The sequence below is a fragment of the Microtus pennsylvanicus genome, chromosome 13 (genome assembly GCF_037038515.1).
Source record: "Microtus pennsylvanicus isolate mMicPen1 chromosome 13, mMicPen1.hap1, whole genome shotgun sequence".
In the NCBI taxonomy this organism is placed as follows: Eukaryota; Metazoa; Chordata; class Mammalia; order Rodentia; family Cricetidae; genus Microtus; species Microtus pennsylvanicus.
This window is the reverse complement of record NC_134591.1, coordinates 22,222,814-22,236,801: the sequence shown is the minus strand read 5'-3', so window position 1 is coordinate 22,236,801 and position 13,988 is coordinate 22,222,814. Positions and strand designations below refer to the sequence as shown.

At 40.8% G+C, this 13,988-nt stretch overlaps 1 protein-coding gene across 2 annotated transcripts in view; it reads left to right on the top strand.

Annotated features, from left to right (window-relative positions):
* Bnc2 (basonuclin zinc finger protein 2) overlaps positions 1 to 13,988 on the top strand; it is a 402,071-nt gene that overhangs the window by 370,198 nt on the left and 17,885 nt on the right. For both annotated transcript variants that reach the window (XM_075946140.1, XM_075946141.1), the window contains one exon: positions 10,756 to 12,725. In XM_075946140.1, coding sequence (XP_075802255.1) covers positions 10,756 to 12,725 — 1,970 coding nt within the window. The remainder of the gene's footprint in view (positions 1 to 10,755; positions 12,726 to 13,988) is intronic.

Sequence of the window (13,988 nt, the reverse complement as noted above, 5' to 3'; positions counted from 1 at the left end):
ATCAGATTAGCCTTTTAAAGCTAGTTTCTCTAGCATTTTGATAAAGCTGTTTTGTGTAGATAGTTAATCATTTGTGGAGGATAGATTGCTTAGCTTACTGAGTTTTCACTCCTTAAAAAATAACTTTTTACTGTAGAAAGTATTTTCAGATGTGAATCAGAAAGACAAATTATAGCTAACTGTATCTTAAGCAGCCAGAACCTAAATGTAACATAAAGTTATCATGTAGCTGCTTCCTTACCCTGTGAGCTATATAAGGTCTTGTTCCTTAAACTTCTAGTCTCATCCAAGCAGAAGCAGTAAGTTTGTACTTGGTATAGTTTTTCAAGTAATATGATAGGCTTCACATCATTATGTCCATTCTCAAAGATGAAGCATCTTGAATACTACATAAAACTGATTTCATATACAACTGGTTCAGATACAGCCGGAACAGTAAGGTCAGCATCTTCTGTGTTCACATACACGTGGATGTGCATGCACACAAGTGTGGTAAGTATCACTTAAAATGTCAGCCCTTGTGTACAGAAAATATTTGTAGAGAACAGGCTTCACTAACAAGGACTAATATTTATTTAGTCACAGAATGACAGAAGATTGCTCAGTGCAACGTTTTGTGAAAGCGTCAACATTCTAATCCATTGTGTGTGTTTCTGTGACTGTTCTTTGGGGGTAGGGGTGGAAAAGTAATATGAAGATGTTTGGAGTTCAGTTTTGCATGTAGGCATATAGTGAATTTAGTATCAGCTTCTGCAATCACAGTAAGCCAGCAGATGCCCAGGTCTCATGTTGACACACTTCTTTCATGACAAAGACTGTCTTGCATGGATGAGGAAAGCATGTTGGTTTACAAAAGATAATCACATGGGCAAATACTGACAAATCAAATCCACATTTGAGTTTTATTCGGATGTCTGTCTTCCTGTCTGTGCCACGCCTTGATTCTTTTCTCAGGGGACAATTCTTTTATAGCCAGGCAAGAAGAAAAGGGTGTAATTAGTCAACATTGTATTTTGAAGGTGAAATGCGCTCCTTGGGAATTCTGCAAAATACAAATTTCCAAGTCATAGAAAATGAGTAGGGTTTTCAGTGCCCAAAACAAATGTTGATTCTTTAAAAGTAAAGTCTAATTTGAACCATTTGGTGCAGTCATGGTATGAATGAGTATGTTTCATTCTGCCTACAGATATTACAGTTGTTACAGCTGGCCTCCTGGAAACATTAGCTTCAAAAGCCAGACGAGCAGTCACATAAAAGGGCGCTGTGTGACTAGAAAGCAGTGTGAGTTTTGTTTACTTACACAACCAAACTGCTCTGATGGATGCTGTGTATACTGGTGGCACATCTCTCAGGCAGTACCCAGAAAGAAATATGTTTAAATGTAAAATTTACTAAAACAAATGAGCATGCCAAGATGCTTTCCCACATGACTTTAAGTGTTTCTCAGAAATTATCACAGCATTGCTTAAAAACTTTCCCTAAGTAGTTCCCAGAATCTATTCAGACAGATTTGTTTTTTGTGTAACCATTTTCTTTATCTTCCTCTTTTGTTTGCGTGCATACATACATATATACACTTATACACACATACATACAGGCACATATACATACAAACATTGGTCCGTGAGCACTTAAAAATGCCAAATCAAATAAATTAGTGAGATAAACATAATTTTTTTAAAAAGGAGGTGGAATCATTTTGAAATATCAGAGTCCCTAGTTAAGATTTAAGGCTAAAATAAGAGCTCAAAAAGTGGGTTTGGCTTAAAGTGAAAATTTAACATTGAAGGATTTTCTTTTTCCTTGTGAGTGGATCCTTAGTTTTAGTGACTGGTAGATCTCGGGAGAATGGAAGGATACTGAAAGTTTGTGAAGGGTTAAACTATGTCTCCAAAGGGTTACCCTCAAACCCCTGCCACTTCTCTTACCTAAAGCTAGCTATGTCCAGCCGTGGCTGGACTTACGTACTTGACACAAGCTAGGAGAAGTAGGGACCTCAGTTGAAAAAATGCCTCTATAAGGTTCAGCTGCGTTTTCTTATTTAGTTTTTGGTATGGGGGGGGGGGATTCAGTCCATTGTGGGTGGTGCCATTCCTGAGCTGGTGGTCCTGGATTCTATAAGGAAGCAGATTGAACAAGCTACTGAGAAAAAGCCAGTAAGCAGCTCCCCTCCGTGAACTCTGCCTCAGCTCCTGCTTCAGGTTCTGCCCAGTTAGCATTCCTGTCCTGACTTCCTTCCATGATGATAAGTGATATGGAAGTATAAATCAACCCGTTCCTCCTCAACTTGTCTTTTAGTCTTCATTTTTCATCTTTTCAATAGAAACTCTAGCTAAGGGAGTGCAAGCTGGTACAGCCCCTTTGGATATCAGTATGCTGATTTCTCAGAAACTTAGGAAACAACCTTCTTCAAGATCCAGTGATACCACTTTTGGGTATATATCCAAAAGATGCTCAATCTTACCACAAGTACATGTGCCCAACTATGTTCATAGCAGCATTTTTGTCATAGCCAGACCCTGGAAACAACCTAAATGCCCCTCTACCAAAGAATAGATAAGGAAAATGTGGTATATTTACACAATGGAATACTACACAGCAGAAAAAAACGACATCTGAAATTTGCAGGCAAATGGATGGAGCTAGAAAACATCATATTGAGTGAGGTAACCCAGACCCAGAAAGACATTATCATATGTCCTTACTCATAAGTGGTTTTTAAACATAAAACAAAGAAAACCAGCCTACAAATCACAATCCCAGGGAACCTAGATAGCAATGAGGACCCTAAGAGAGACATACGTGGCTCTAATCTACATGGGAAGCAGAAAAAGATGAGCTCCCCTGAGTAAATTGGGAGCATGGGAAGTATGGGAGAGGGTAGAAGGAGAGGTGAGAAGAAGGGAGGGGAGCAGAGCAAAATGTATAGCTCAATAAAAACAATAAAAAAGAAACCTTAGCTAGGACACCATCCTACCTCCGTCTGTAAAGTTGATGGCATTACTCTGTTTGGTTCATTTTAGATAATGATATGAACTCACCAAATTCTCCTCTTGCGAATCCAGATTGATATATTTCTAATTCCTGCATGTATTCTGAGACATGTCTTTCTAAAGACAAGGCCAGCTTGAAGAAAAGAGGGAAGAAGTAAGAGTGTATCAATATCTCAGTGTGTGGTGTGTGTGCATAATTCCTGCCTACACACTCTGTTGTTAGCTCTGTGACCAGAAGCCCCCAAAGCATATGAGTATATTCCCATTAATAAAAATATGTAGAGTGTTTAACCTGACATAAATAGAACTTCCTAAATTCATGCTTGAACGTCAGTAGGATAGCTCAGTAGGTAAAGGCACTTGCCACCAAGCCTTGAAGACCTGAGTTCCATTCTCAGAACTTACCCGGTGGAAAAAGAGAACAAACTCCCGTTAGTTCTCCTCTGAACTATATGTATGCGGAGGCTCACATATACCCAGACATAAACACACATATACAACAAAAATAAGTCTATAAATTAGTGTTATATCATTGTAAGTTCATGTCTAGAATGTTAACAAAAATTGTCTTTGTTGGTACTAAGTAGAAATTTTAATGTTTAGTTCTTATATCACAGATTGCCTTACATAGTTTACTAATAGAGATTAGGGATATGCACGCTTGTATTATAGTCACAGTATAATTTAGGAGACAGAAATTTGTAAGTTTTGGATGTCATACAATTTATGTAATTTAACTTCAGAATTAAGTTCACCAAGGTATATTTTAAAAACAGTAAGATTTACCTAAGTATACATCTGTACAGACACTTATGGCAAAATGTTATCATCACCTCAAAGAGTTCCATAATACTGTGCCTAGTCAGTTTCCTTCCCGACTTCCACCCCTGGTAACCATAACCAGCAGACTGTTACTGTAATCTTGCTTTCTATGAATTCTCATTGGGTTGGGAGAATATTGTATCCATTCAGGATACATGCAGGAACAGTGTTTTGCAAAGTTACCTATGGCACAATGTATATAAAATGTATTACTTTGTATTGCCCAATAGTATTATTCCATTGCTTCTGTCCCATAACTTGGACGTCTAGGAAATGTCACAAAATACGTGATGTAAGTTGTAAGTGGTATTGTCTCATTGATTTTTAATTTAGCGATCACTGTTTAATTTGACCTGAGTACTTAAACTTAAGTGGGCTTGAAATTCCATAATTTCTGTACCTTTTATCTGAGCCATGTCTCCTGCCTTGATGCTGTGTTAACCTGAAAGAAAACAAAGATAAACTCTCCATAGGAAGCTGGTCATGAAAGCCAGTATCAGTGTAGCCGTGATGACCTCTTCTAATAAAGCGTGTTATAAATATCTGGATATGAAGTCAAAACAGTCTTATAACTTCCAGTTCTGTTTTAGGTTGTCAGGAGCCGTTAGAGATTGGTGTCATTTAACTTTAAAATCTGAACTTATAGAAGAGGAAATTTTTTAGTTTTTAGATTAACCATTAGAGGGTTTTCTTTTATGACTTTAATTTGAAAATTTCTACTTTTTTCTTTTCTATTATTAGAGTGAATATCCTTAAATTATGTGCTTAATTTAAAAATATTTTATGAATTATTTTAGCATTACATGCAATGTATTTTGATCCAATTTATTACCACTCCTCCATTAATGCCTCCCTGGTCTACTCTCACCTCCAGAGGCCCTCCCCAGCTTCAGGTCCGTTATATTAAGTGCAGTGGCCCATCAGCTCCAATTGTGTTGTACATGCCCTTCTTGGTGTGGGGCCATCCACTAAACGATGGTCGGCCTACAAGAAGCCAGGCCATTAAAGAAAACCGACTCTTCCTCCCCCAGAAGCCATTAGCTGTCCCTTGTCAGCTGGGGACTCAGGAGTCCCTCCAGCAGCTTCCTGCTAGAATGCTGACTGGCTTGATCATGTGCAGGTCTGGGGAAGCCAAACAGCCGCTGTGAGTGCAGGGGTCTGTCAAGGCCCAAAGACTGTTTCTCTTCAGCCCATTCTGACTTTTGCCTCAGGCAATCTTTCCATCTCCTCTTCCACAGTGGTCCCTGGGCTTTTGGGAGGAGCATGATAAAGATTTTCAGTTTTATCTGTGTATTCTATAGTCACGTATTCTCCGTATTTGACCAGTTGTGAATATCTGCATTAACTACCACAAGCTCCCCCCACCCCAACACACACATAGACTGGACAAAGATAGTCCTCTGATAATCTCTGCGAAGTACACTAATCGAAGAGGAGAGAGATACAGATTTGCGTGCTGCTTTGATACTGTGTCCAGGCTGTTTCCATATCCTAATGTGCCCTACCTATTGTGGATAGAGCTTGTGTCTCTACAGTATGGAATTGAGACTCCTGGGGTTGCCCCAAAGTGGTAGATGTGAGTTGTATGGGAAGCTCTAGTTCTAATTTTCTGGGGGCGGGGTAAAGCTCGCTGAGTTCTACAATGGCTGCACCAATTTGCATTCCCACCAGCAGGAATATTAGGATTCCCTATTTCCAACATCCTTGCCAGCACTTGTCTTGTTTCCTTAATCCTGACCATTCTGCGTGGGTAAGGTGGACTCTCAGAGAAGTACTGGCTTCATTTTTCTGATTGCTAGGGATGGTAGCTTTTACTACTGCAGCACTCTGGTATAGCTTGAAGTCAGGACTGGTGGTAGCCCCAGCAGTATTTGGATTGTTTGGGACTGTTTTGATTATCTATATCCTTTGTGCTTCCATATGAATTTTAGGATTGTTTACAATTTCTTTTTAAAATGGCAATGAAATTTTGATGGGGATTGCAATGATTCTGTAGACTGCTTTTTGCAGGATGGTCATTTTTATAACATTTATCCTGCCAGTCTATGAGCATGGAAGGTCTTTCTGTCTCTGGTATCTTCTTCAGTGTCTTCAGTGTCTTAGTTTGTGTTCTATAAGTCTTCCACTTTTTTGGTTAGAACTTTTTCTGGGATTTTTTTTTAAGGCCACAGTGAATTTGATCTTTTCCTGATTTCTTCCTCCGTATTGCTTTCCTCTTACACGCTTTCAGTGTGTGCTGTATTTGGTATTGTTTATAGTCTTCCATGAACAACAAAGGGGCAGTTCCCTCTCCTCTGTGCTATGACATGGTTAGTGGCCTGCTGAGAACATACGTGAGCTCATTCTTACTCTGATCTTGAGATCACTTGGTAGTCCACCCCAATACCACTTCGCTGGTCTCTCTTCTATCTCATTACAGCCTTTCCTTCTCTATAGTCCCTCTCCCCAGATGAGATTAACCAGCCAACCTCCTACGTTATCTTGAAGCCGCAAGTCTTGTGAGAGGCCTTCTGGACAGGGTCAGTGTGAACCATTGAAACTGTGAGAGCTAAAAACAAAGAGTGTTTAAAAATTAGGCTTTCCAGGCCGGCCGTGTATTTCAGGTGTAGGGCACTTGCTTAGTTTACTCGATGCCCTGGTTTTAATCCTCATCATAAAAAACCAACCAGCTAAACAAACACTCTCCCGAGTTACTTAAGAACAGACAGATTTCTGTAAGAAATATGACAATTCTGGTGAAATAATAGGATGTCTTTTTATATAATATGGCTAGATGTTAGTGTTTTATGTGTTTTAGACTTTTTCTGAATCTGATAGAACAGATTTTTAATTCTCAACTACTTGTTGTTTCTCAACTTTAAAAATTAATAGTAGATCCGGTTATTTACAGGAAACTCATAGTTACAATAATACCTTACATTTAACTGAACAGTGCAAATCATATTATCATTTTACAGATATCATTTCCCAAAATAATGGGCTGAAGGTCAGTGAACTCTGGTTATAAATGGAAACGCCTAAAGGAATTGAGTCATCAACTAGAGAGGAAGTCAAGAGTCCAGCTTTATATTTGACCTTAATATGTACATATTATATGTATATTATACATATATGTCTTGTTGTTATGGGTTTGTCAGTGAGGTCATGATCCTCATATGCCTACAAAACTGGAATTTTGCGTTGCTAGTACTCATTCCATGGTAATATCTAACAATTTATTCACTTGATGATGTTTATTTGATCACCTTTACTTCTCAAAAACTACGGTAGCCTGAATTTGTTTCCCTTATCAATCATTAATCAACATTTAATATAATAAAAAATGAATTACTAAGAATTTCTTTGCCTGTAGTTATTGTGGCAGAATCAGATTGCCCTAAAAGTTTCCAAATGGTTCATGGCTGCGGTAAATTACTTGGTGTTTATTTCTTGGTGTGTCTTTGCTGTTGTTTTGTTCTGCTTTTGATTGTTCTAAATGATTATAACGCATTCTAGCTTCAGTCAGTTTGTGAGCGTCACTGAACTAAACAGTGGGGACTTCTGCCACAGGGATCTTCAGTAGATGCTTTGTTCAATACCTCTGATGGTTTCTTGTTCCCTTGAACCAGCTTATCCCATAAATACAACCAAACTAAGCCATTCTTAGCAAGGAGCTTGTGGACTCCTTGTTTCTTTTTTTCTCTCTCTTTTGAGTTTTTTTTTCATTTACAAATATGATAATTACTGGCTAATGTGATCAAATGAATGAAAACCTCTTGGGAAAGGACTCCTGAGCCTTCATATTGGTAGGATCCAGAGGGTACCCTGATATTGGACTCCAGAAATTCGTGCTGTTCTTCAGTGTATTCATTAGCAGACATGTTGGTATGATGTCTTTATACCTTGCATTTTTAACTTAACAGATAAAACACTTGTGTGTGTGTGTGTGTGAGAGAGAGAGAGAGAGAGAGAGAGAGAGAGAGAGAGAGAGAGAGAGAGAGAGAGAGAGAGAGAGATAACAAAGATCTGAGTCTTCCTTACTTGGAATTTTTAAACCTAAATTAAATAGCTTTAATGTTATACCCTCTAATTTCTCAGTGATGACTACTCGATACTAACAAACTTCTAACAGGTGGTGGTTTTAGAAGAAACAGCAGGTGTTGTGGCAGCCAGGAGAAAAAAGCACATAGGATGCTGTGTACCATGGAAAGAGGGAGATGGGAAGATGGGGGAATGAGATGATGGTGTGTTTCATGATGGCTCTTATTGGTTGCTGTGGTTTATGTGGCTCGTTGAACTCCATAGGCTGTGATCTTAAGGTGCGTGTGAGTTGACCTATAGTTTTATGTTCGGGATGCCTGGGCAGAGCATGGAGAAAGCACGACTATGCTTGCTGCTCAGACTGGGGTTCAGCTTAACAGAAATGAGCAATCCCAAGAGCTGGCTGATAGCAAGAGGGCAGCACATTGTTCTAGAAACCATTCTAATCAGTGTCCTCACTGTGGTGTATCAGAGAGTAGTGTCAGGGAGTCCTGTGGAAGCAGCCAGAGATCTGAAGCATCACAGCCTTAGACTCGAAGAGGGCTTCTTGGAACCTTCATAAGTTGTCTTACACGTCGCTTCTGATTTCTTATTTGTTTAACGTTCCCCATACTCTGGATTCTATCGTGGTGGCATGGAGCGGGGGTGTTGCTGTCAATGAAATAGTGCATATAAAATCACAATTTGCTTTTTTACGTTCCTAGAGCTCCAACATTTTCTTCTGTTCCCCACTTTCCAAAACCAAGGCTCTAAGATCAGTAGTTACCAGTGACCGTTGTCTGGTAGCTATTTCAGCACTCCAGAATCTTCTGAAGTTCCTAGCTACCCATGCCAAACTATGCTTACTTTAAACAGGGAGTCTGAGAACATTTCGTCTTAAAGCCAATTGTTTCTATATGATGGAGAGAGGGCAAGAATTTTGTAGCTTTCATAGGAATGCACAACTACGCTTGCTGACTCTATAAACTGATTTGAGGAATGGTATAATCTATCCAAGCGACTTTTAAAACATAATTCAGATCACTCACACTAGCTGTGATGGTTAAGAGCATGAGTGGTCTAGAGGGAAGTTCATACCCCAAGGCTGAGGATAGACTTTTCCATCTCAAAAACAGTGAAGATTCCTTTATCCTCACCCTCTTCCCTAGAGTAACATCTTGTGTAATCATAGCACAGTTGTTGAAACAAAGGAATCAAGATTGATATAGTACTATTATCAAATCTGGAGTCTTTCTACACGTTCTGCTACTTTTCCCACCAATATGTCTTTTCTGATCTAATATCCCTAGCACCATACAATTATGTCTTCGCCACCTGCCCTATAACTGTTGTACTTTGAAGAGTTTTATCCAGTATGTTATAGACTGCCCCTCAGCTTTGCTTTTCCTGATCCTTTCTCATGATTGCGTTGAAGGGAAAATGTTTTTAAGACTGCCCTTCCCAATCATCCTGTGTCATCAAGAGTACAAGATGGCCTATGCCTCCCTCCACTGGGCTTAACTTTGATCCCTCTCTCAATGCAGCATCATGTCTGCTTGACTTGAGGAGGACGTTTCATGAACTGCATTTAATTCTTTCCTATGGTGTCATATTAGGTTGCTCCAGTGTAAAGTTAGGGTTTTTGTCTTTGTACCCAATAAGTAAGTCATTTTTAAGTTTGATTTGGTTTTGAACCCAAGACCGCACACATGCTAACCAGTTTCCTGTAGCTGACCCTCTTGCCCAACTCCCCCAGCACCATTTTGGTTTTCTAGGTTTTGTACGTTCTTAAGATGATGGTCAGAGTTGGAGCACGTGTCATACACAGAAGGCTACAACGATCCCTGATCCTGGGGGTTCTAAGAAATGATGCCTTAAAAAAAAATTTACACAGTCATTGTTTAGCTGTTTGAATAGATTTCTCTCAACCCATGCTATAATGGATTGCCTGACATTACGTTGCAGTATTCTTAAGTCCTACCTCCAGGCAGTCTCATAGTTACTAGCAAAAATGAAAGTGTGAAATGCTTTTTAATGTATATTTAACAACACGCAGTCTGATGATGGCTGATGTGTCGTCTCTGTGGACTCCCTTTGCTCTTGGAGGAGGATGCCGAGAGACAACGCTTCACGTGTATTCCATCTAAAATCCTCACGTGCTTACTTTTCAGGTATCTATTCCTGTCCTTTCAGCAAAATCCTAAGATGTCATATACTTTAAATATACGTCAAACTTTAAATGGCTGGGTTACAGCCAGTTTTTCAAGAAGAGGAAAGGTAGCTTTCACAAGTGATGTTTCCTTTACTCCACCTCATGAAATTGCCTATTCTTAACCAGCATAAAAATACAGCCTTTTAAAAAAGACAGTATGCAGTGGAGTGCTGGACTTTTGAGGGGGAAATGCTCTTTTACTCATTTCTATTTTTTTTTAACTATTCCAAAAGCCACATTAACTCCCATTTAAAGGAATTTCCACCACTGAGTCTAGCGTCATGTCTGCTTGACTTGAGAAGCATGTTTTGTGAACTACACTTATTTCTTTCCTATGGTGTCATTATTTAACAAAGATTAGGGTCCAGGGTTTTTGCATTTATACTAGGCTGCACATATTAATATATGCTAAAGAGTTGCATAGTATATAGATCATTGGTGTTAAAATGGCAGTACTGAAGGCATTTTAGATCACAGAGCTCCAGTGATCCACATTTTGTTTGTCTTGACATTATTAAACCCAATCTGTTTCTGTAGCTGTGACTGTAATTGCTGCATTGGCATGGCAGAAAGTTTGCTTTGTGTGTTAACTTTTATTAACACTGCTCGCATGCCATTTTCTCTTCTTGCTCTCCATTGCATAAGCTGCCAGAACACCTTCAGTTGCATTAAATAATTATGCACAATCAGTAAGTTTTTTTTATTTGTCTTTGTTGATGTGGCCTGTAGGACGCTGCTGGCAAAGTTCTGGACCGCTGGGCCATCATGTCTCGAGAAGAGGAAATCATCACCCTTCAGCAGTTTCTGCGGTTTGGAGAAACCAAATCCATCGTGGAGCTGATGGCAATTCAGGAGAAAGAAGGGCAAGCTGTGGCCGTGCCATCTTCAAAGACAGACTCGGACATACGGACTTTCATTGAAAGCAATAACCGCACCAGGAGCCCCAGCCTCCTTGCTCACTTAGAGAACAGCAACCCTTCCAGCATCCATCATTTTGAGAACATACCAAACAGCCTTGCGTTTCTGCTTCCCTTCCAGTATATAAACCCCGTCTCAGCCCCGCTGTTAGGGTTGCCTCCCAATGGGCTGCTCTTAGAGCAGCCTGGACTGAGGTTGCGGGAACCCAGCATTTCAACTCAGAACGAGTACAATGAGAGCAGTGAGTCGGAAGTATCCCCCACACCTTATAAGAGTGACCAGACACCCAATAGAAATGCCCTGACGAGCATCACTAACGTGGAGCCTAAAACTGAGCCAGCTTGTGTCTCCCCTATTCAGAATTCTGCCCCAGTCAGTGACCTAAGCAAAACTGAACACCCAAAAAGCTCTTTCCGGATTCATCGTATGAGAAGAATGGGGTCAGCCTCGAGGAAAGGAAGAGTGTTCTGTAATGCGTGTGGGAAGACCTTCTATGACAAAGGTACGCTCAAAATTCACTATAATGCTGTCCACCTGAAGATTAAACATCGATGTACCATTGAAGGTTGCAACATGGTCTTCAGTTCCCTTCGAAGCCGGAATCGCCACAGCGCAAATCCCAACCCCCGCCTTCACATGCCTATGCTAAGGAATAACCGAGACAAAGATTTGATTCGGGCTACGTCAGGGGCTGCCACTCCAGTCATAGCTAGTACAAAATCAAATCTCACACTCACAAGCCCTGGCCGGCCCCCAATGGGTTTTACCACTCCTCCACTCGACCCCGTCTTACAGAACCCTCTCCCTAGCCAGTTGGTATTTTCTGGGCTAAAGACTGTACAACCAGTTCCTCCTTTTTATAGAAGTTTACTTACTCCAGGGGAAATGGTGAGTCCTCCAACCTCCCTCCCAACCAGTCCCATCATCCCAACCAGTGGTCCCATAGAGCAGCACCCTCCTCCCCCCTCTGAGCCAATAGTGCCAGCAGTGATGATGGGCACTCATGAGCCCAGTGCTGACCTGGCACCTAAGAAAAAGCCTAGGAAGTCAAGCATGCCTGTCAAAATTGAGAAGGAGATCATTGATACAGCGGACGAGTTCGATGACGAAGATGATGACCCTAATGATGGTGGAACTGTGGTCAATGACATGAGCCATGACAATCACTGTCATTCCCAAGAGGAGATGAGCCCAGGCATGTCTGTGAAGGACTTCTCTAAGCATAGTCGGACCCGGTGCATTTCAAGAACTGAAATAAGAAGGGCGGACAGCATGACATCTGAGGACCAGGAGCCCGAGCGGGACTATGAGAATGAGTCTGAGTCCTCAGAGCCTAAACTTGGTGAGGAATCCATGGAAGGGGATGAGCACATTCACAGTGAGGTGAGCGAAAAAGTCCTGATGAACAGCGAGAGGCCTGATGAGAACCACAGCGAGCCGTCTCACCAGGACGTCATCAAGGTAAAGGAAGAATTCACAGACCCCACTTACGACATGTTTTACATGAGCCAGTATGGACTGTACAATGGCGGGGGGGCCAGCATGGCTGCCTTGCATGAAAGTTTCGCATCGTCTCTGAATTATGGAAGCCCTCAAAAATTCTCCCCAGAAGGTGACCTGTGTTCTAGTCCAGACCCCAAAATCTGTTATGTGTGCAAGAAGAGCTTCAAAAGCTCCTACAGTGTGAAGCTTCACTACAGGAACGTTCACTTAAAAGAGATGCACGTCTGCACAGTGGCTGGCTGCAATGCTGCCTTCCCCTCTCGACGAAGCAGAGACAGGTCAGTAAATCTCCATTGGCTGCTCCTGCTGAGGGTGGGGGTACAGAGTCAGTCATAGTGGACTTAAAAGGTAGATGTTTTGATGCACTGTAAGGATTGCCCGTATTGACCACATGATCACTAAGCTGCCATGTTCATGAAGCATTTATGCAGTCAGTGCTTGTTGTGATGAAGCATGCAGAATCTCATGTCATCTTACCTAGTAATGCATGCCATTTTCCTCTGTGTATGTGTATATGTGTGTGTACATGTATGTTTCCATGCATCTAGGTGTGAATAAGTTAACAGTATACAATTCCTTGCCTCCCCATGAACCTTTCCTTAGAAGCCACAGCTTCTATCATATACATATGAGATATATATACATATATATATCATAAATATATATACTTCTGCTGTGCCTTGTGGCTTTTAATTAAACCAATATATTATCTTCATATACACATATTTATTCAATATAGAAACAGAAATTTATGGATGGAAAGAACCATAGGTCCAGGACATCGAGACAGCCTGCATCTCCGTAGGTATAACCAGAAATATTATCATTCCTTACATGAGTATTTAGTATGTCCTTCAGTTCCTTAAGAATCATGAAGCTATCAGAAGACAATAAGGCCAAAGTAATTGTTGATATGGGGAGAGAGTATGGTTGTGTGGGTTTCTTTATTTCAACTCCATAGTGTCTTTGATCACATCCCTAAAATGTAATCTGCCATGGAACTTCACCACAAAAGGGGGACATGCCTAAGTAAATGCTTTAGATCAGTTAGAATTCTCAGAGGACAGCCCTCAGATGGCATTAGCTCTCTAGTTTTGTGTCTATAGTTCTGAAACCATGGGACGTAAGCAGAAGCAGCTGACCCTAAACCTACCATATTCTTTATCAATCCTCTTACAATATGAATGGAATGTCAGGGTGGCCATTCAGTGGTGGGACAACAAGATGATCTCATCATTTATGGAGGATGAGCCTTGGAGCAAGTTTGTTTTCTTCATAGTACCCCAGCCCAGCTCCTGTCACCATCCTTCCTCCTTCAAGGGATGTGTGTTTTGGTTCTACACTAACCTTTTAAATATTTTCAGACAAAACTTTCTTTCACAGTTTAAAATATATGTAGAAAACAATGAATGAAGTTTCCAAAGATCTTCCACCTTACTCTGGTGTTTATTAGTTGGATAGAGGTCTTTGACAAAGCAGAAGGTGGTGAGGGTCCACTGGGGCTGCTGTGGCAGGACACTTGGGAGAGTGGGGAATAGCCA